We start from the raw sequence: 23,757 nt of genomic DNA, 5'->3' as shown, positions 1-23,757 counted from the left end.
AATGTTCCGTACAACGTATCCATTTTTATCTTCATGGGAGTCTCCTGTATTTCCATGACTTGTAAATGCGTGATGAGTTCGTAGATGAGCCTCCAAGGTTAAGTCCGTCATTACCTTATTATGTTGTTGTTGACAGGTGTCCTTGTGGGCACATCGAGGAAACGTCAGCAGCCCTCCGGGCAGGTTGACAGCACACACGGAAGTGGAACCCACGCTTCCTGGTTTGATTTCACGTCCTTCTTGCTTTCGACACTCACCCTATTGTTGTTCAACTTATTTCTTTCAATTCACTTCCATTATTTTTGTTCATTCGATCCATTAATTTACTTTGTAATTTTCTTTTGTCGCTTTTCCTTTCTTTATTCAGTCTGTATTCTTGACCCCTTAACATCCCCTTCTCCCAACCCTCTCTCTCTCCCCCCCTCTCTCTCTCCCCCCTCTCTCCCCCTCTCTCTCTCTCTCTCTCTCTCTCTCTCTCTCTCTCTCTCTGTCTCTGGCTCTCTCTCTCTCTTTCTCTCTTTCTCTCTCCCCTTCTCTCTCTTTCTCTCTCTCTTTCTGTCTTTTCCTCTCTCTCTGTCTCTTTCTCTCTCTCTCTCTTTCTGTCTCTTCCTCTCTCTCTCTCTCTCTCTCTCTCTCTCTCTCTCTCTCTCGCTCTCTCTGTGTCTCTCTCTCTCTCTCTTTCTCTCTCTCTCTCTGTCTCTGTCTCTGTCTCTGTCTCTGTCTCTGTCTCTGTCTCTGTCTCTGTCTCTGTCTCTTCGTCTCTCTCTCTCTCTCTCTCTCTCTCTCTCTCTCTCTCTCTCTCTCTCTCTCTCTCTCTCTCTCTCTCTCTCTCTCTCTCTCTCTCTCTCTCTCTCTCTCTCTCTCTCTCTCTCTCTCTCTCTCTCTCTCTCTCTCTCTCTCTCTCTCTCTCTCTCTCTCTCTCTCTCTCTCTCTCTCTCTCTCTCTCTCTCTCTCTCTCTCTCTCTCTCTCTCTCTCTCTCTCTCTCTCTCTCTCTCTCTCTCTCTCTCTCTCTCTCTCTCTCTCTCTCTCTCCCCTCCCTCTCTTCTCTTTCTCTCTCTTTCTGTCTGTCTCTCTTTCTGTCTGTCTCTTCCTCTCTCTCTCTCTCTGTCTCTCCCTCTCTCTCTCTCCCCCCTCTCTCCCCCCCTCTCTCTCTCTCTCTGTCTCTCTCTCCCTCTCTCTCTTTCTTTCTCTGTTTTCCATTCTTAAACAACCATGACATTCCATAGAATTGAAAACACAATTCGTCACACCCAATCTGATCTTTTTCTTCTGCACATCTCTTCGTCGGGCTACTTGCATCGTACTGCCATCTTCCTCACGTCCCTTTCGTTCTCACAGACCTACGGCCACCCACTGACCTTCGCTTCGTTAATGTTGGACAAAATCAGCTGGGTCTGGCCTGGAGTCCTGCACCGGGTCCTGGCCTTGTGTCCTATAGGGCCTTCTTGCGGCCCACAAGACCCGGAAGTGTTCCACCCAAGGAGCATTCGCTGGATCCCAGGACGACTGAAACTGAATTCTTTGGGTTAGACCCGGAAACAGAATACGAGGCACAAGTGGTGGCAGTGTATACAGCAGGGGAAAGCAAGGAGTTGATGGGAATACACTCAACTCTCGAAGGTAAGGAAATCTAGCCCAATTGTGCCCTCTCCAACTCCCCACCTCCCTCGCCTCTCCCTTCTCTTCCAAATCTACCTCAAATTACAAGACAACACGAGTATCTATGAAGGATGGTGTAGTTGTGCATTGGTGGATGAGATAAGCAATGGATTCAAAAATTTATTTAATTAAAAATTCACAAGAACGTATCTACCGCTATTGGAAATGAAGCACGGTGGACATTTTGAGAGTTCGCCCTTCATCAGAGAAAAAAAATTCATTTGTTTCACACTTCTCGTAGCTCGTACACGAGTGGATTTCTTTCTTGTTCTTCCCATGACAGAGATCGGAAACCCTTCTGCTGTCGTGGTCTCTGGTGGGACCCCCAACAGCTTGAGGGTCGAATGGACTGCAGCACCAGGCTCGGTGAAGGCCTACCGTGTACGTTTTTCTCCTGTGCACTCCGGTGGTGAATACGATGAGCACGTCACAGCATCCGATGAAACTGGCCTCACTCTGGATGGTCTTCGGTCGAACACTCAATATCAGATCCAAGTACAGGCTGAGTTTCCAGATGGACGCACCAGTGAACCAGCCGTTGGCTATGGCAAGACCGTGGAAGGTACAGAGGCTGGGTGGGTGTTTTCTGTACTAACCAGACCCATGTAGCTAATGATGCCAGACCGAATCTGGCTCACTGTCAGGAGAGCTGGCAAGGTGTGTAGCCACAGTTGGTCTGGTTACCTGGCGAGATTGATGCATGATTTTGTAAAGGGTGTGGATGGTCGATGTGCCGTAAAACTATTAAACATTTGTGGTTAGCGTCATAGGTTTTATAATAATCATTGGATAACCTTGATAATAATTTGTGGGAACAAACAGATGATGATAATATTAGAATGATGATGATGTAATTTTGGCATTATGCTACCACGATGTAATTTTGTTTTCTGGAAAACGAAGGGAAAGGAAGCTGCACCCTTTGGACCCCTCCCTTTCTAACCTCCTTTTTCTGGATTTAGATATGCTAACAGTGGGGGCAGTAGAGAAAAGGTAAACATTAAACATTCGGACCAATCAGATCAAGTGAGTGGAGAAGATAGCAAGTACATAGATATTGAGAACACAGTGAGTGAGACTATAAATAATTGTCAATCGATATGGGAGGCAATGACCATCATCATTGTGACCATCATGAATCAATTGATGGTATCTCCATCCAATCCTTCAGTATCTCCATCCAATCCTTGAAGGATTGGATGGAGATACCGTCGATTGATTCATGATGGTCGACCAAATGTGTTCCTCCATTATCACCTGTAACTCCCGTTGCAGAAATGAGTCGACCCTCAAACCTCCTCTTCTCTGAGATCTCAACAAACAGCATGAATGTGCATTGGGGTCCAGCTCACGGAGCCGTCATGGGATACATTCTCTCAGCTCAGCCTGTTGCTGGTGGGCAGCCAGTAGAGCTGAGCTTCCACCCTGGGGTGTACAGGACATTGTTAGATGGCCTGAATCCAGGCACGCTGTACCGTGTGTCCGTTCGGGCACAGTATGCCTCTGGGTATGGGGAGCCTGAGGAGAAGGAAAGCAGAACACTGGAAGGTAAGTTATAACTATGGGTAATGAGCACAGAGGTGTGAATGGAATACAATGTACCGATTACCTGTAACACGGAAGTTCCTGTTTGGAGGAGTGAGTACTGTGAGAGATTTTCCAAAGTCACATCCTTGGAGCTCTGACTAGCATACAAAGGACTATCAGTTGTAAACAACAGATTTCGTTTTAATTGATTCATTCATTTAGCATGCAGCTTGTGGCTGCTGGTTGTATCATTGCTGGGAGCGTGGCTGCGCCTCTGATGCAGTGCCCCCATGTTCCCAGTCAGCCGGAACTCATTTTGCCGACCTCAGAAAGATGACAGGCTGAGTCAACTCACCTGGTGTTATTGAACGGCAGGACAGGTGTTCAAACTCAAGACCTTAATATCTGAAGCAGGGTGCTGTGGTTATCCCAGAAGTTATGCAGTTAAAATTTTACTGAAAACGTGGGCACAGCGGTGTCAATATCTAGGCCTCACCCCAGCTGTGGCCACATCTGGATCTTCTCATAAGTCATGACCTCTGTTGGCAGACAACATACGAAGCTGGCCTCAAAAGCCAGCCATAGTTTGGGTACACTTCATCATGCTCGGTTAATTTAGACATCACGTGCTCTACAAGGCATGGCCCAGTTTCAGGGTGCATGACTGACAATATAGTTCAGGGACAATATAGTCCATGGCCCAGTGCAATTCGAATGATTCAAGGTATATAACCATGATGTACAGTATTATTTATGCACATAAACCATACGCATGTTTTTGCTTCATGGATATGCATTGGGTTATTTTGAATATGAAATAGGCAAAGCTGAGAAACGAACAAAACACGGTGGGGTACAGTTGCTTCTTCTTCATTTCGGTTCAGGTATTAGCTCGAGCGTACGTTAAACGCTAACAAATTCTTACCTCCAGTTTGTTATCCGAGTTGTCTTTATTGCTTTCTCGTTTACTAAAGATATCAGGAAATGAAAATTTATTTTTCTTTTATTTTACCGAATAGACCCAAACATGGTGCGTTAGAGAGTTTCTTCTTCTTCTTCATTTTGATTCTGGAATTGGCTCAAGTGTGTGTTAAACGCAAACAAATTTTTTTTTTCTTCTCCCGAACATTCATTTGGACCGGTAGCGGACGTGTATCGCAGAGTGATTCTCGCTCTTGTTTTATCGTTCTTTCCCTCTTTCTCTTACTCTGAAGCCGCTGATAACCCCATAAATTCATTTGGAGAAGTTGTCGCAAGAGGATCGAGTGAAACTGAAACCCTTTTTATGTTGAGAGCAGACAAGTTTCTTGGAGATAGTGACATGACAACCTCATCTAACGCTTTGTACCGTCGTCCTCAACACTGGTTATTCATTCTGTATGTTGTTGATATCCAAATATTTCTCCGTCCATTTATCATGATTTCTCACGACATACCTGTACTCTATCATTGTATTCTTTTCTGTAGACAGCTCCACCAATTAGATGACACGTAAATGAGTTAAATACAAACGAAAATTATTTTGTCTTCCTTTGACTATGTGGTGCACATTTCCTCTTCTTCTTATTCTTATTCTTATTCTTCTTCTTCTTCTTCTTCTTCTTCTTCTTCTTCTTCTTCTTCTTCTTCTTCTTCTTCTTCTCAAAATAAATAATGGGAGAGAGAAAATGTAAGAAGTCCTGAAATGAATGACATTGGAGACAAAGGAAAAGAAAATCATTGACTTGGTGGCGTAATGATTTGAGTGTCCGCTGTGAATCTGGGAAGTCGGTGTTTTGGATCCTGGCCTAGTCAAAGCAAAGACTTAAAAAATGCTACATGCTGCTTCCTTGCTTGATGCTCAAGAATAGGGCACAGACAAACAACCAGAGGTTGACAATATGAGCACAGGCTCTGATGGGCCGAATGGCCTCGTCCTGCATTGAAGTTCCTTGCAAGGGAACTCATATTATATCGTTGGCTAATGTGAAGTGCATCATGTTGCCATCCTTTTACTCCCACAGTGCCTCCAACACCCGATACCGCAGTGCTTACTATTTCTGAAATCTCTCATAATGGCGCCATGGTTTCCTGGGAACCAGTGCCTGGTCAACCACAGCGCTACAGGGTGCTGTATCGACAGGAAGGTGAAGCCAGACCAGGAAGATTACGACCCCTGTCTGTACCGGCTGAAGTTACCACCATGCCTCTGCGGAGGCTGCAGCCGGATGCCACATACGAAGTGTCTGTCCATCCAGTGTATGCGCAAGGCGAGGGCCGGCCACTCATTGGGAAGTTCACGACTCAGACTGGTGCGTGTTCACCATTATTATATACATATATATATATATATATATATATATATATATACACACACACACAGGGTTAACATCAACTTCTATTCCCTTGAGAGCATGTTGTGATGGGGATTAGAGGGGAAGGTGGGGAAAGGAATAGGGAGAGGATTGATTATCAGTTTTCTGCTTGCATTTTCCTGAAACATTATTCTGTTCTCTCCCAAACTTACTCTCCTCCAGCTCCCCTTCCTCAGCCTGAACAACTCCAGGTCACAGATGTGACTCCTTCGTCTTTGCATTTATCCTGGCAGGCTGCATCTTATGGGAATGTTCAGTCATATCGTGTAGTTCTCAGGCCAGAGCAAGGCCCAGACAATGAAGCCAAACAGATTAATGTGGATGCATCAACAACAGAGACTCACATTGATAATCTCAGGTGAGTTGTGTTTACGGAAACCTGAGCTGTACACATAATTGGAATTGGATGTTAATACGGAAATTGACCTGGTATGTTGTCGATTTGTTGCCTTGAGCTGACGGACGATGACGTGGGTGCACTTATTGTGACCTTACAGACCCAGCACAGTGTATCAACTGGCTGTGCACGCTGTCTACAAGGAAGGAGAAAGCAAGCCTCTGGAAGGGACAGCCACCACCACCACTAATACCATCAGTAAGACCTGCTTTTCGCAAAGCATCTTCTTTAGCAAACGATACAGATCGTATTCACCTTTTTTGTTTTCGATCCATCTTTGATCCATGTTGGGAGTGTGCTATCTACCATGCTTGTGCGAGACGTGTGCTCAGATGGGAACAGCATCATGAGACAAGTGCTTAGATGGGAACACCGAACAAGCACTCACAATCAACATGGAGACTCAGGAATGTCCCATTTCTCTCCAAGCAACAAATGATGTCAATGAAAGACTACTTTGGGACCGCCATTATGGCAGTATTGGATACAACTCATCTTTGTTGGCCATCATTGAGACAAGATTGCAGCAGTGCATGATAACACAACAACGGGAATATGATTTCCATTCCGTCGTGTTCAGTGACAATTTCTGGTGATTGGTGCACCGCTTCCTCAATGAAAGAGGACAATCCAACCTGTGTCATACGATACGACGCCTAACGTAATGATGGATGTGTCTGGTCAACCACAGTGGTAGCAATTCGAGCAATAATGCTCCTTCTCAGCAAGTACAGGATTTCCTTTTCCCGTTACCACCAACATCACCAAAGGCGGACGGGGGTTATGTATTTACCCCTGTTTGTTTGTCTATGAGGAGGATATCTCAAAAAGGTTGCGGACACATTCGAAAGAAACTTGGTGGACAGATTGGGTGTGCGACAAGGGCAAATTGGTTCGATTTTGGTGAAGATCCGGATCCGGATACGAGAATTTCTAAATGGGATTCTTCAACAATTGATAGATGGGACCAAAAATGATACATAGCACGATATCTGGAAAAGTTATGGACTGATTATGACAAACGTAGGTGTATGAGTTGGGTAGGTGATGATAACAAGCCAATTAGACTTTGGTTCAAGTCCGAATCCAGATCCAGCTTTTCAGTGGAATACGAAATGTAAACTGTTCAGCCTGGTGGAGGAATGCACTCTACCAAGTACCGTTGTAGTTTAAAATGCATTACATGTTGCTCCCGAACTTTCATGATTCAATCATATCTGTGGGACTTGTTTTTGAGGCATCAATTACATCTTTCCCACAATCTGCTCTGTTGGTCGAATAATTTCCACCAAAACCACTCCTGAGATGAACATTTCCTATCTACGATAATGTGGCATCTTTTTTTTTAATTTCAGAAAAACTGTTTCAGAGAGCCAGGTAAAAGGCAAGTAAAAAAAAAAAGAGGCTTTCAGTCGGTGACAAGTCTGTACACATCAATAATTGGAAAACTGTGATCAACACACCAAGAACATCCATGAGGGAAAATGCGGTTGCACCACCACGATGATACAACCACGGCAGCCAAGATTGTCTGTGCGAAGAGGACATTGTTCGGAAAACTTTGCTTGTTCTTTCACCCAGTGTAAATCAAGTCCGACAAATTAAATACAGCACTACGTTTCATGATGGTTGGGTATTATATTATTGGTGTCTGAGAATGGACCCATTTCTAAATTGGCATTTCTTAAAGAGTCTTATTAAGGGCATGCGAAGATCTTACAAAGCCGTCATCGCTGCCGGGGAAGGGCAAACTCCTTACTGGGGCTCAATGGACCAAGTGGCATAGACAACAGGTGCTTGTGATATATACTGCACTTAAAAATGAAGGCATCACCAACTGCGGCCAAGCGGTCTTCATCTCGGACCCGTGAGCTGAAAAACCACTCGGTGGTCCAAACGTCAGCTATGAGCATGCTTGCTGGGCAGCGATACGAGTTGGGGAGGGCCCTCATTTCTGAATATTAATCTTTCCAATCACGGCCAAGGATTTTTTTTCTCCACAAGACTAAGACTCATTGAAGAAGAACATGGCAGAGGGTATGGACTGACAGTGGAGCAACGGGGTAGCTGTTGGACACATAAGCAAGATAATAAATGAAAAGGTAAAGATAGGCAGAGAAAGACAGAGTGTAGGAAACTCTGTAACCTGCTACTAAGAGGGTTGAGTTTGGAAGGGTTCATGGGGACAATAACGATTGTGAGTAAGGATAGGGGATGATATGAGAGTGAGGTGCACCATCTTTGTGAAGCTACTGAGGGAAGAGTCCGATCGAACGGCCTCTGGAAGGTGGTTTCACTTACAGAAGAAGCGAGGAACAAAAGATTTGTCGTCAACCTGGATTTTGGAAGTTTAGTAAAGGAGAGCGTTACTGGACATCCTGGAGGTTTTTGGGGGACGGTGATCGGAGGGCCGAGAGAGCTTGACCGGACGTGGTAAAAGACAGGGAGGCGACTGACCCGTTGGTGATGTGAGAGTGAATTCGTAGACTTAACAACACTTTTGTTTGTTCTACCTTACATTTTTATATTTTTTGTGGCATGGTTCATTTGTCTGTTTGAATCGACAATTTTTGTTGAACATTATTTATTTTTTGTAACTTCAGCACAACTTGCAATCCCTTGGGTTACCTGATGGGAAAACTCTTCCTGAGCCAACCATGGCATATGTGTGTGTGTGTGTCTGTCCCAAAAAGAGTGCGATTCTCCTTCAATCGCCGACATCGTCATGTTGGTGGATGGATCATGGAGCATTGGCCGGGAAAATTTCCAGCTAATACGCGACTTCCTGAGGAAGCTTGTGGAGGCTTTTGATGTCGGAGCAGACCTCACACGTTTCGGTGGGTTGATCTTTTCTGACCGTTGAATCAATAAATCCACATTTGTTTTCCCTTCGACGTTATAATGTCCCACTTTTTAATCTTTAATTGTTGCTGTTATGAAAATGTGAGTCACAAGACCTTTATAATGTATACCCAGAAGCTGCTGGAGCAAATGACTCCCTCTGCTATTAATTTTCTCTTTCAATGTTATCTGGTGGTGTCTCCACCGTCAGATGGAGACAATCCATCTTTCTAGAATACCTCAATTGCCATTTCAACCATGTCGTCAGTTAAAGTCAACCTGCATCTCTTCCATTCAGAATTTGCGCAACGTTGCTCGATCTCACGGGAAAGGTTTATTGTATAGCTAAGAAGGAAAAAAAAAAAACCAAACAAACAATTAAAAGAACAATTATGGTGCATATGTTTGGGTCTGATTGGACGTTAGGGTGCATCAAACGCCCCCTTTTTTGCGAAAGTTTGAAAAACATAACGGCGATAGGACAGATGTGTTCAAATACATGAAAAAACATTTCTCTTTTTTTTCAGAATTTTCAGTCATCATCTTGGGGGTCTACATCGGGGTCAAATTTCAGGCACGCAGCTCCTGCGCATTTTTCAGAATAAGCATTATTTTTCACTGTATAGGGATCAAAACTTGTATCTGGTGGTGAAATAATTCTGACATATCGAGATACTGCTCCTTTGGTGATGTTCCAGTGATATAGAGCCAATCAAATTTTTGTGCCCTTTGCACTTGGAACATCCTCACTGAATAAGGCTGAGAAGCATCGACTGGCTGACCGTATCATCTCTGTCAAGCCTGATAGAGAGGAACTTGGACTATTGCCTATTGGGCGCTTTGGTACAGACTTCGGAAAGCCTCACTTCCCCAAGGACATTCACTTGACATCCAGCCTATCTGACTTTGTCTCGGTTGATTCTTGGTTTGTGTTCCGAGAACTTGAACTGGACGATTCATTCTTAATGTATGAAGTGAGTGAGTGGGCAACACTTCCAGCCTATGTGGATTCAAAATCTAAAACCAAAGCACTCAATGTAACTAATGATGCAGCTGAACATCTAATACTGAACGGAACGGACTGTCTCGGTGCAGCTAGGTCTGAAGAACACTTTCAGAATGTGCAACAAGTCACTGAGAATGACAGGAAAGAGAATCCGAATCTCCGGAAACACTTGCAACTTGATCATTAATGATATTATATGAGTACCTTGATGTGAATACACATAATTCTGGGTAATAAAGCCGTGAATTTGACAGAACCGAGGCATTTGTTACTATTTTGTTGTTTTTTTTTCTGGGAAAATCACCTGTTTCCCGCTTCTCCGGCAAATTTCCCGGAAAATTTGATTGGCTCTATATCACTGAAACATCACTAAAGGAGCAGTACATCGATATGTCAGAATTATTTCACCACCAGATACAAGTTTTGATCACTATACAGTGAAAAATAACGCTTATTCTAAAAAACGCGCAGGAGCTGCATGCCTGAACTTTGACCCCGATGTGGACCCCCAAGATGATGACCGAAAATTCTGAAAAAAAAAGAGAAATGTTTTTTCATGTATTCGAACAGATCTGTCCTATCGCCGTTATGTTTTTCAAACTTTCGCAGAAAAGGGGGCATTTGATGCACCCTATTGGACGTTGCACAATTTTGCGACATAATGGACTTTCTGTGACATGACGTCACAGTCATATGATGATTCTAATGCAATACTAATACAAGTTCCCTTCCAAGGAACTTCAGTGCAAGAGATGGCCATTGGTCAACCTACGTTTTTGTCTATGTTGTATTCTTTTTAATTGCTGTGCCAAGCAAAGTAAGCGGCGCACACCATTTTAAAGTCATTGATATGACTCAGCTGGGATTTGAACCGTTTGAACCACAGACCTCCAAGACCCAGAGCAAACACGCTAACCATGACACCACTGAGTCGAGTTACTGAACAATATTGATTTTCATCCTTGGAATATAATTTCGTGTTATCTTGTTGTGCTTTGAATAAGGGGCCGGATGACAAGACGGGATATGGAATTTGCATTGTGCCTGAAGCTCGTCCCAACTGTCGTGTTTGCATGTTGTCGAGCGGAACGCTGCATTGTTCGTTCGAGGTGATGTAACAAGTATTTGACTGTCATACTATGTGCTTGGTGGTGCAGGAATTGTGCAATACAGCACTGACCCACGCACGGAGTGGGACTTGCACACGTACAGCACCAAGGAGGATGTGCTGTTCGAGATCGAGGAATTGCCGTATAAAGGGGGCAACACACTCACAGGTAACAGCCAAAAGTACAATAATAACCATCGGCAACAATAACCACTCATATTGAAAGACATGTCATTTGGCTGATAAATCTATATCATGGAGCAAGTTTATGTTTTGTGAAACTGTTGTAAAACACACAAATGTAAAACTGAAAAGAAATATCTGCCATTTTGATAAGCCTAAGACATCTTTGAAAGTGACATAATCGCCATTCCCTACCTATAAGTTTTTTGTTCAGCGTAAAATAACCAAATTGACTGTTAAAAGGATCATCAAATATCGAAAAGTTGTAGCTAATAGGCGTCTTGGGCTTGGTGAAGGCGACAGTACATATTGGCTTCATGCTTCAGGCCTCTGGTGTCAACCTTTAGCCCAGTGCAATTGGAATATCTGAGTTACATAACCACGATCTATTATATTTTCCCACAAGTCGTAAGCTTGTTCTTGTTTCATGTACGTTTTTACTTTCGTTTTTATTTTTTATTTTTGGTTATGTATTTGGATAATGTGAACATGGGCAATTCCGCAGTTAGTAACGTTACATTTTAGGGACATTCTCATTATTTAGATAAGAGTCCTTTCTCTATCTGTAGATGTAAAGTCTCATTAATGTCACCAGAGATCAACCTAGTCTAGACGTAGAACAGAGCAAAGAATGAAATCATTTCATGAAACATTCTAGAAGAAAGAACTGCTTTTAATGCCGGTTAGTAACGTCCTTTTTTTGTAACGTTACTAACCGGCATTAAAAGCAGTTCTTTCTTCTAGAATGTTTCATGAAATGATTTCATTCTTTGCTCTGTTCTACGTCTAGACTAGGTTGATCTCTGGTGACATTAATGAGACTTTACATCCACAGATAGAGAAAGGACTCTTATCTAAATAATGAGAATGTCCCTAAAATGTAACGTTACTAACTGCGGAATTGCCCACATGACTTTTGATTTCATCTGAACCTTACTGGATGATGTATGTTTTAAGCATTTGCAATTAGCAGAGCTCCTTTGGTTACCGCAGGAGCTGCTCTGATGCATGTCCTGGAGACTAACCTGATTGAGGCCAGTGGGGCGAGGCCTGGTCTCCCAAAGGTGGTGGTTCTCATAACGGATGGAAAGTCGCAGGATGATGTTGGGAAGCCATCTGAGAGTTTGAGAAATGATGGAGTGGAGATATTTGCTGTTGGTATGGCATTTCGTTGCTCACATGTCTCACCCACAGAGCTTGACTCAGAATGTCCTCAACAGAGCCTCATGCAGAACTTTACCCATAGATCCCACTCAGAACTTTATTCCAAGATTCTCACTCAGAACTTCACCCTGAGATTCTCACTCAGAACTGCACCAATAGATCCCCAATCAGAAATTCACCCACAAATCCTCACTCAGAACTTCACCCATAGATCCTCATCAGAACTTCACCCACAGATCACAACTCAAAATATCATGCACAGAGCCTCACTCACATCTACCCACAGAGATCGTACTGCAATCTTCGCAGTTCTAGTGAATTGCTTTCCGCGCTTAGCTCATTAACTCACAGACTGAACTTGTTCTTCTCATCCCATAGGCATTAAGAATGCCGAGGAGCGTGAGCTGCGAGTCATCGCATCTCCTCCGTACGGGGACCATGTGCTGTTAGTCCCAGACTTTGAGGCACTCGACTCCATTGTGGCGGGACTCGTGAATTCTCTGTGCCGCCGTGTCGATGAGATGTCTAACGACACCGAAGGTACTACATTTGCGTGTACAGGTTTGTTTTAGTGCTGTTTCTGTTTGTATTCAGGGAGAACATTTCAGAATCACAAAAGAGAATTTAATAAACTGGATAAGTTGTTCAATTTGACTCAGAATATTTCTTCCAAATGGTGGATTTCTGCTTCTTTTTCTTTTTAATTCAGACCAATTGACACGTTGATTGCATAAGTCATCAGCTGATGTTTCCCATGAATGGTGGTGGGGATTATGGGGATAGTGGTTATGGTGGTGGTGGAGGCCCAGACTCTTGACAGAGCGCCGTGGCGTTCGCAACAATTCGCGAACGTTTCCATTGCTAAGCAACAATCTCGGACAGGTCACCACTCCGTCACAGGGTAGGGGAATATCTGCTTCGCATCAGTGGGGATCAAACCCACACTAGTGAAGGCAATCCATAAAGGCTTTGTCCACCAAACCACCAGGCTGCTCTTTCCCATGCGTCGTCACCTTAAAGTATCATTTGAACATTCTTTGAAGATTTTTTTTTTTTACATTTATGATTATTTGTTTGATTGTTTCCTCCTCTTGTTCAGTTATTTTTTTTGTGCCTTTTTCCTTCAATTCCCTGCACTTCCATTTATACTCGCATCTGAATGCTCCGTTGTTTCGACCTCGTACGAACGTTGCGGCAATATTGGTGAAACAACATCAATTTTAATTTTGCCAATCACGGGACTCGTTACAGATCTTACAGATGTGCTGTAAAGTGAGAATGATAAAATAAAACGAGTAAACGATGAATGCAGGATGGAAAGTGGGAAAATGTTTTGTTTTTTTTTCACAAAAAGCTCGCGACTATCCTGCATTCAAGGAAGTATTAAAAAAAAAAATGATCGAGGAAAACTCCAAATCTCAATGGTCGGAGTCCCGAAATCTCAACCATGAGGTCAGGACCGCCCACCTCCTTGGACGTATCTCAGGTCTTTGACAGTCTGACATCCGGCTCTGCTTACGAAGCTCTCTGTCTTTGGCATTCAATGCCACCTCTATTCCTGGATTTATGACTTCCTCCACTCGCACGGTCAACGTGTTGCCATCAATGGAGCCCTCTCCTCCTCTCTCCAAGTGGATGCTTGAGTTTCCCAAGGCAGTGTGTTGGCCCCAGTCCATTCCCCATCTCCAGAAATTACGTCTCCGATGGACTGGAAACCCCTATCTTCCTTTTTGCAGATGACGCCATAATGTGTCGTTCAGTACCCCCATCCCTCTGCTGGGAAGACTTCAGCTGCACCACTATGCTGATGTGGAATTGATTAGATGTTTGTCTTTCAAATTTGATTAGACGTTTGACAAATGGAAGATGTCTTTCGATCTTGCCAAAGCTCATAATTTCACCTTGTCACCATGGAAGGATCATTAAAATAACCCACCGATCTACTTCTATGATCAACCACCGGTGAGGTTCAGCTTTTTGAACCTCGAGGATTCACCATCACCGATGACCTTACCTGGGCTTGACCATCTTGCAATGCTGCCCTCCAAAGCCAGCCAATGACTGGGCATCCTCTGTCATTCCAAGTCATTACTTGAAAAAACAAGAACTACTCACAACCTACAAGGCCTTTGTCCATATCTCAATGGAGGACTGGACTGCTCTCCCATATGGGCTGGTGCTCCAGCATCAAATCACATCTCTCTTGGATTCTGTGGAACCAAAAGCTCTCAATAGTATTGGAATGACCTGTCATGAGACAGAAGCACAAGCTCAGTTTCTCTCACATCACAAGTACGTCGGTGCCCTCTGTGTTTTTACTGTCTCTCATCCAGTCCCATTCGCTGTGCTCTCTCAGCATTTTGGTCCTTCCCATCTCCTCTCGAAGGCACGCGTTCTCCGAGTAACAACCTCTTGGTTAAATTCCCCAAATCCAGGTTTACCGCACACCACCACTCTTTCGTTCCTCTTGTCTCATGTTGGAACCGTCTTTCAGAGGCTCTTTAAAGGTCATCGTCCATCCAGAGCTTCAAGCAGTTTGTGCACCACTATCTTATGTCAACCCCCATCCCTTTTCACCATCTTTTCTACCTCCAATAACCCCACCTAGCCCAATGCAACTGTCAAATTTACAGGTTGGTGTGTTGCCTTCCCTGGTTTTTCTCCTCTTTTGTTGTTCATTAACGTCCTTGCTTGTTCAATTCAAATGTGGCCCCACTATTCCCTCTGGAATTTTTTTTTTTTTGGTAAACATAGTCGAGGCTCGTGGAAGAGCTAGCGCACTGAATAGTTCAAGACGTAACAGACAAAGACAGAACGCAAAACATGCATGGAGAAGGAAACTCCAAGGAGGAAAAACTGGAAAATTAGGAGGAATTTGAGTGGGGTTAACGAGGGTAGAAAAGATCATGGTTTTAGATTAGGAATGATCTGAGATGGTGGTGAACAGCTGTCTTGAAGACAGAATGAGATTGAAGAAGATGTGGAAGTTAATTCCACAGGCAGAAAAAAAAGAAGAACAAATGAATGGAGGTGAGCAGTGATCCTGCATTTAGATAGTTTCACCAAAAGGGGGTCGATGGTGGACCGTGTGTGCTCTGCAGAAACTTGGGGGGAGGGGGGAGTGGGGGACAAAGCACAGAAAGAGCAGAGGGTGCAAGACTAGAAAGGTGGTGGTAGAAGATAGAGAGACCACCGACCTGTCTGTGATGGTGAAGCGATAAGCCCATCGACTCAGTTTCAGCATGGAAGATTCCAATGATCTTGAAGACCTTGGTTTCTACAGCGTCATGTTGAGCAAGATGTGAGGAAGGGGAGCTAATCCAGAAGAGAGAGCAGTACTCCATCAAGCTGCGGATGAAGGGATCGAAGGTGGATAGGGGTTCAGGTGTGTCGAGGATGGACTTTGTATGACAGAGGATGCCCTGTCGGCGGCTGGCTTTGGAAGCCAACGTTAAAATGTGGTTTGCCAAAGAAAGATCATGGCTGATAGTGAGATCAGAGAGTTTGAACGAGTGAACGTGGATGGTTTGCTGGAACATCCTTTCATCCTTTTGGAGAGAGATGGTGAGAGTGAGAGATTTGTCAGGATTGAAAGACAAATTTTAGTGTTTGTCCAGCCTGTGATTTTTTTTTTCAACGTCTGAAGAAAGGGAAGAGGCTGCAGCCTGCCGGTCTGAAGGATATGAGATGACGCGGCAGGGGGTGGAGTCATCAGCAAATATATGAAGAGGATTTTCCAGAGAAACAGAGGGATCATTGATAAAGATCAGGAATATGATTGGGTCCCGAACACTGCCTTGAGGCACTCCATATTTAACGGAGATGAGATGAAAGGATTCCGTTGAGTGCCATAGGTTGGCTATGAGAGTAGAGGAAGTCATGTGTGGAGTTGGCCTTGGATGCCATAGCATAGGCAGAGAGTTTTGAGAGAGGCAGGATGCCAGTCTGTATGAGGACCATGAGATATGTGTGTCCAGTGAGACGGCCCTGATCTAATGTCTGACATTGAGGGCCTCGATCCATTGCTGGATGAGTGGAAGCAGCATGTCCAAGGTGGAGTGACCTGGTCTGAAACCAAATTGGTGATCTGAGATGAGGTTGTTGGAGAAAAGGAAAGATTTCATCTCAACTGCAGTGATGGATATCATGGCCTTGCTGATGATTGAAAGTAAGCTGAAAAGTCTGTTGTTAAGGGGATCAGTTTTTGTACCTTTTTTATGTGGTGCAGTGGTGTTGGTGGATTTCCAAGCAGATGCAAAATGACAGGTTGAAAAGGGCAGAGAGAATGTGCCAAACCAGCAGAGCAGGATTTTAGGACGTGTGAGCTGATGCCATTCGGTCCAGGAGCAGAATCAGAGTCGAGGGTTGAAATATGTTCTTTGCCTTCTCAGGTGCAAAAGACGGAGAGTCCAGGAGAAGTTAGGTATGACAAGGAAGGATGGGTACCAAGAGTGAGCGGTTTGGGACACAAAATTTGGAAGCAAACAAAAAATTTAGGCATTCAGCATTCTCACGAGTGTAGCCGTCTGTGGTGTCATTTGAAGAGGGGGAAGGGATGGAAGCGGAGCGTACACCAGATACAGACTTAACAAGGTGCCACCAGGTTTTTATAGGAGGGAGGCAAGTTTGAAAGTTCATTTTTGAGGTTGGACAGATGTTGTTTTCTGGCTTTCCTGAGAGTGCACACACACACACACTTGTTGCAGACTTTTTGGAAAGTACTGAGATTGCCTTCGATCGGATTTGCCTTCCAGGAAGAGAAGACAAGTTGTTTCAGAGCAATTGCCTCACCCCAGGATTCAGTGAACCTTGGGTGGGAATAAGGGTAGCATAATTGAAGACGAGAATGTGATGAATCAGAGAGAGAGAGAGAGGTAGAAATGTAGATGGAGTCATCACTGCGAGGATGGTAAAACACACAGACGGTTAAGAGGTGAGAGCGGTGGGGAAGTCACAGCCAGAATTACTCCTGGGGGTTGGGAGGTGTAAGTTCAGTACAGGGGCAGTGAGAAATTGAGTTATTGATGTAAATGGAAACTTCACTGCCGGAGCGTGGTTCATGCCTTTCAAATCGGAGGAGAGGAGGAGACCTAAATCGGCAAGAGACACAAAGGAGACGAGGACGTCCTGTGGGAGGAAGGATTCTGTTAAACAGATGGTGTCTGGTTTATTGGCAGCGGCCTGGATTGAGAGATCTGTCTGGTTCGAGTTTGTTACCGTTTTTATTTATATTCACTTTATTGAAGAAAAATTTCATTCTGAAAGTCCGAGTCAGCTCCAAGATACAATTCGATCATTGGCAGAACAAAATGAAGAAAAAAAGCCCCCCAAAATGGTGGTTTAGTACTCCTCAGGGGTCGAAGAAATTGGTGTTCCATTAATAATTGGGGGGCACTAATTGTATAAAGAAGCCCTAAAACAGGTATGTCTTCCCCCTATCCTATAGGGGTGGCTTGATAACCAACGTTAGGGCAATTAAACAATTTGTATATTGACTCATTGTATATTGATTGGTGTTGCCTCCATTGTGATATTCAGTATGGATGGAGGTTGGCGCTGCCTGTCGCCCCTTGCTGATCAAACCCTCGTCTGAATTATTGTCAGCAACAATCGTTTTGGGGGGGGGGGGGGAAATAATAATTTATTTGAGAAACATGAATATGGCCAGGCTACCGACACACACTGGCATACTCTTTTCAAAAGGTCACTTTGACACCTTTAACGTCGACTGAGTGCCAGAGTACGAGACAGCCAGCCTAACGTCACCTCCAAGCTACGGGACATTTAAGCTGGTCGGTTTATCTCTTTGATACAACACTCAGGCTCTCTGTTGAGATGATAATGAAATGCGATCGGCAAAATAAAGATAGAGATGTCTTCTCATGTCATCATGTGCAGCATTGTTAGCGCATTCGCGCCGTTGTTCACAATGGCAGTGAACCATCACCCAGCTCAAAATGGTGTCGTTCCCTGGAGATTCTTTGACACGGTGACGTCCAGGCTCTTGTGACTTCAAACTGGTACTCTTTTGTCTGTTATTTTGGGCCACAGAAGGTCGTGTTCCCAGCAATTAAAGGTTGTGCTACTGGCAAAGAACATCCATGTGCCCTTAAGCCCGTCAATGACGGTCAGTGAGTTGCGTTCGTCGTCATCGCTGCCTATTATCGAACAGACTCTCACCATTATGAGTCGCACATTTACTCTCATAAAGAGGTGTCTATGCTTGAAATCGCCTTCTCGTGGGAGGTGTTGCCAACCATTCGAAAAAGTAAACATAAAAATAAACAAAGCCTGGCCAACCACCGCCTACACATGACCTCAATAACTGATTCCGATTCGGAAAAGACATAGAGCGCTTTTCGATCGCAATGACCTCTGGCTAAACGGAACATCACGTAAGATCATTGGATGTTTTTTTTTATTTATTTAAACAGGACGAGTCATGAGTTAAAGGATCGCCATGGCCACTCAGGCTTGGGAATCCAATAGGACCAGAAGTCGCCATCCACAAAACACCTCCGATGCTGTCCTTTCTCATCACGGGATTCTGACATTGCCCATGCTGATTAGCTCGTTAGAAATCCTCATCAATGAATGCCCAAACTTCAAAGTTGTCGTTGACTCCTCAAACCAGAATTACTTTCTAATCTAGAGTAAGTTTAATTGGATTTATCATTTTCATGCTGGAATTGATCATTTGATGCTAGACCTTGACCATCTCTCCAAACACAGCAATTGCTTGAGAAGTCAAACACCAAAAGCAAGGTACTACACTTAAATGGGATCCATCTACATAGTATATTAAATCATCTTTAGTGCTGGTCATATCTTCATTATCCTGAACTGCTGCTCCATTGGGCTCTTTGGCTGACGGTGCAGCGGTGAATTTTGAAAGGAAAACGTTCAGCATTTGAACGAAAGGACTAACTACTTGCTCGGTTTGTAACTGGATTATGCGCGTTAGAGCTAGATTGAGGCAAATAAAGTTCAAAATCACAAGAGCAATTGGCACCAGTACATGTACTTACTCAGCCTCTCCGCACAGCGCAGGGGAAGGATTATTGATATTGTGGGGTCTGTTTCTGCAATTGGTGGCCCAATTTTTTTTAATGGTACCACAGAGTTCCTTAGACCCCGAGGTGTTTTAAACCACCATTTCGAAAAAAATATATTTTCTTCTTCCTGCACTCTCAATGCTCTAAATTTCCAAACCGTATCAATTTTCGAGCTGGATGGGACTTCGGTAATGAAATTATGCATCAATAATGTGAATATAAAGTAAGCGGGGTTGACATATATTTGACCTTGACCTAATTTTAAAGATAATGATCTAATTATAGACATTTTAACATTTTTCACCATAACCATAACCAGAGCCGTATCCCTGGACATATCACGTGCTTTTGACATGGTCTGGCACCCTGCCCTGCTCACCAAACTCTCTTCCTATGGTATCCAAGGCCATCTCCACTCATGGCTCGCCAACTTCCTCTCCTGTCGCCATCAACGTGTGGCCCTAAATGGAGTTCTTTCATCCCCTCTTCCTGTCCAGGCTGGAGTTCCTCAAGGTTGCGTTCTGGGCCTTGTTATTTTTCTGGTTTTCATCAATGATCTCTCCGACTCTCTGGAAAATCCTCTTTATCTCTTTGCTGATGACTCCACCCTCTGCCGTACCATCGGTCATCCCTCAAACCGGCAAGCAGCAGCTTCTTTGCTCACTGCAGATCTGGGTAAAATCACAAACTGATCCAACACGTGGAACATGTCTTTCAATCCGGACAAATCTCGCACTCTCACTATGTCTCTCCGTAAGGACCGTTTGCAACCCCTCCCCCATCCACTTTCTCATCAATCCGCTGGAAAAATTCCTTTCTTTCAAGCTTCTGGGTCTCACTATCTGCCATGACCTTTCCTGGGAAAGCCACATTTCAAACCTCGCCTCCAAAGCCAGTCGCTGACTGGGAATCCTCCGTCATGGAAAGTCCTTCCTCGGCCCACCTGACCTCCTGACCACATACAAAGCTTTCATCTGCAGCCTGATGGAGTACTGCTCTCCCCTCTGGGCTGGTGCTCCTGCCTCCCACCTTTCTCGGCTTCACGCTTTGGAAACCAAGGTATTTCGGATCATTGGCATCTCCCGCAATGAGGCTGAGTCGTTGGGCCTCTCACTCTCTCACTGCAGGCTGGTCGGTGGTCTTTCTGTCTTCTACCGTCTCCTCTCCGGTCTCGCCCCCCCTACTGTGCCCGCGATTTGTCCCCACCAAATTTCTGCAGGGCGCTCAAGGTCTGCCAACAACCACCTTCTGGTAAAACTTCCAAAATCACGAATCACTGCTCACCTTCACTCTTTCATTCCTCTTTTTTCCCGACTTTTGAATAAACTCCCTCACTCTGTTCAATCCCATGCTTCCCTCCAGGCCTTCAAAACAGCTGTTCACCACCATCTCTTGTCATCCCCCATCCAAATCCTCGATCTTTTCTACCCCCGTTAATCCACCCCAAACCCACCTCCTTCAAATTCCCTGCTTTCCTTCCTGAAAGTCCCTGTAATGTCCATCTTGTATTCCCCATGTTCCCCGCCCCATCCCTCTCCCTTCCACAGATCTCCTAATGTCTCTGTTCCCCACTGTTTTGTCCTTCCCACTCCCGCCCCTCTTGTCTCATGCCCCCCCCTTGCTGTGCGTTGTGTGTTCGCTCTCATACGAGCCTCAACATGGTATACAAAAAAATAAAAGAAAAGAAAAGCACTTCATGCAAAATAATAGACTTAGTTGCCACAAGCACACAATCACTTTCACTCACAATGGGGGCAGCCACACCCGGCGTCCAGCACTATCGAATCGTTTATACTCCTCCTGGAGGATGTGTATCTTTAAGGATAAAGGATGTGAACAGGCTCCAATGCCAGCAGGTCTTCCACAAAGCAGCACTTCCCAGCTCACAGCCATGGCACCCAGCTGTGAGCGAAGGCCAAGAATCGTGAAGCATCAAACAAACACAAAAGAGGCGAAGAAGCGTCAAACAGGGTGAAGGAAGGTAGTGGAGGGTAGAAAGAGCTAACAGCATGTGTACTGCCCCTTTTTATCCCCTCCGCTGTGGCCACGCCTCACGCCTCTGAACATTCTTTGCTCATGGACTGGAACCAGCCATTGAGGTGGCGTGTCACTGCCTACATGGTGATGTCACACGGATCCAGTGTCACCACCGGTGCTGCCTGATCCAATGATGTGACACCTCGCAGTGCGCAAATGGCATCGTGACTTTGGCGGTCATTGAGATGGCCGGATGGCCGGTGCTATGCCGGACGCCTTGTACCCAGAGCACAAGGGGGTTTAATCAGCTAAAACATAAACCAAGACGCATCCCAATGTACGACTCTCCTACTTTGCCAGGATGCCTTGTCTCGATTTACAGAGAGGACATGTACAAATGACTTTTTCCTCTCTAATGTCTATGTCAACAATACCGCCTCTCACGGCATGATTAATACCAGGATTACTTAACTCTAATGGGTCCCTAGTTACAAAAAAATGTTCTAACCTACACGAACACACGGACCACGCTAACTTAACATACTGGCTAACTTGTATCCCCTCCAACGTAATGATGGTTTTCGTGATGTGATCATGGCGTGAAGGCTCTGAATAAGTTTGTGAGCTCTTGGTCGTGACTTGCTCATCACCCATGAAGTGGGAGCATTTGAAGACCATCGACATATTGATGATGATGATGATGATGTACCATACTCCTTCCAGAGCTTTGGTGCTGCCGAAGCAATCTATTGCCAAGGTCTAGAAACACCGATCGGTGAAAAACAAACTTATAATAACAGCAAATGTGCAGCATTTTGCTGTTTTGATATGTCAAAGTATATCTCCTTTCTGTTTCATGTGCAGCAGATGTCTGTGGATAGCATCATTTTCTGCAGGCACAGCTGTGCCACTGATGCAGTGCCCCCTGTAGATTAGAGCAGGAATTTTGCAATTTGTTCACGGTGCTGGCGATAGCTCACCTACTCTTTGCCAAGGACACTGTGGAATCTTTAATGTCCAACTGATGCCAGCAGGCAGGACACCCAGCTTATCGTCCATCCGAGGGACGGCGTACACTTCTATCCTTCGTCCTGCTCGAAGTAAATGATGCACATCCACAAAATGGGAAAGTATCATTGCATTCCCAACCACAAACATTCTGTTGCAATTCCCACTGTAGCCTTGAATGACAATATTGCTCTCGTGTGTTGCAGATGGCTCGACGCCGTCACGATTCCTGGCTCCTCCCAGTGACCTGTCGACCTCTGATGTGACCCAAAACAGCTTTCGAGTCAGTTGGGTGGCAGCAGCCCCACCCGGCGTCCAGCACTATCGGATCGTTTATACTCCTCCTGGAGGTCCACAGAGCCAGGTCTGTTTGTGATGGTTTAGTTTGTAACTTACATCCAGACATGGTTAATTAAATAACTTGCACGTCACTGCGAAAAGGCTTTTCTGAGCACAGTTAATGCGCCATTATAACGGTAGCGTAAGTGGGTGAGTGAGTGGTAACTTTCAAGAAGTTAAAAAAAAAAGTCTGGTCAAACCACCGGCCAACAAAAACAGGCAGAATTTTTCCGAGCTGTTTGTCGTGTTATAAATGTTATTTTCATGACGTTAAATGCATGCATAGTTTTGTCCAAAAAATTCCTTGCAGTTCGCAGGCTGACCCACTCCAAAATTACAGCAAGAAAACGATGCGCCAAAAGTTTTAAACTTCCAACAAAATTTTTGACACATGCGAGACTTTTTCTTGTGTCTGAAAAATAAGTGTCTCGTTTATGGCCCCAATTTACGCCTTCTAGTGGGGTCTTTTGGCCCAAGTCTTTCACGAACCGTCATCACTTTGAAACGTCACCTGTGTACCGGTAGATATGTAGGATCTCGTATTGTGTGAAGGCCTCCATATTGTGAGTGCAGAGAGGCTGTTTTCTGGTCTTCCATATGCCACAAAACAAACCATATTTCCCAGATAGCTTCCAAAGCCAGCCACCAACTGGGCATCCTTCGTCATGCAAGGTCTTTCCTTGGCCAGTCTGAACTTTTGACAACATACAAGGAAGGCTTTCATTCGCATCTTGATGGAGTACTTCTCTCCCCTTTGGGCTGGCGCTCCTGCCTCGCACCGTGCCCTTCTTCATGCCGTGGCCTTCAAAATCATTGGGATCTTCCGTGGCGAAGCTGAATGTCTTGGCCTGTTACTTTTGCAATGCAGGCAGGTTGGTTGCCTCTCTATTCTACCACCACCTTTTTGGGCTTTCCCTTTCTTGGCTCTCTATCCCTCCCGGGTTTCTAGAGGTTGCACGGCGTCTGTAAGTAACCCTCTTCTTGTTAAACTCCCAAAATCCAGGTTCACCACTCACTTCCATTCATTCGTTTCTCTTTTCTTTCACCTCTGGAACCAACGTCCCCAGTCTTTTCAGTTCCATTCTTCCTTTCATCCAGGGATTCAAGACAGCTGTTCACCACTACCTCAGGACATCCC

General features: G+C 44.7%; 1 protein-coding gene across 7 annotated transcripts in view; it reads left to right on the top strand.

The window, feature by feature from the left end:
• The window catches only part of LOC147009897 (collagen alpha-1(XIV) chain-like), a 165,066-nt gene that overhangs the window by 60,208 nt on the left and 81,101 nt on the right, over window positions 1–23,757 (top strand). For all 7 annotated transcript variants that reach the window (XM_085861478.1, XM_085861475.1, XM_085861481.1 and 4 more), the window contains 12 exons: window positions 137–221; window positions 1,340–1,621; window positions 1,944–2,222; window positions 2,936–3,208; window positions 5,191–5,478; window positions 5,704–5,899; window positions 6,039–6,136; window positions 8,632–8,775; window positions 10,943–11,062; window positions 12,070–12,234; window positions 12,619–12,780; window positions 22,487–22,644. In XM_085861478.1, coding sequence (XP_085717604.1) covers window positions 137–221; window positions 1,340–1,621; window positions 1,944–2,222; window positions 2,936–3,208; window positions 5,191–5,478; window positions 5,704–5,899; window positions 6,039–6,136; window positions 8,632–8,775; window positions 10,943–11,062; window positions 12,070–12,234; window positions 12,619–12,780; window positions 22,487–22,644 — 2,250 coding nt within the window. The remainder of the gene's footprint in view (window positions 1–136; window positions 222–1,339; window positions 1,622–1,943; window positions 2,223–2,935; window positions 3,209–5,190; window positions 5,479–5,703; window positions 5,900–6,038; window positions 6,137–8,631; window positions 8,776–10,942; window positions 11,063–12,069; window positions 12,235–12,618; window positions 12,781–22,486; window positions 22,645–23,757) is intronic.

Source organism: Eptatretus burgeri, chromosome 17, assembly GCF_056783735.1.
Source record: "Eptatretus burgeri isolate ZD-2024b chromosome 17, Ebu_testis_v1, whole genome shotgun sequence".
Lineage (NCBI taxonomy): Eukaryota > Metazoa > Chordata > Myxini > Myxiniformes > Myxinidae > Eptatretus > Eptatretus burgeri.
This window is presented reverse-complemented; position numbering and strand designations above follow the sequence as displayed.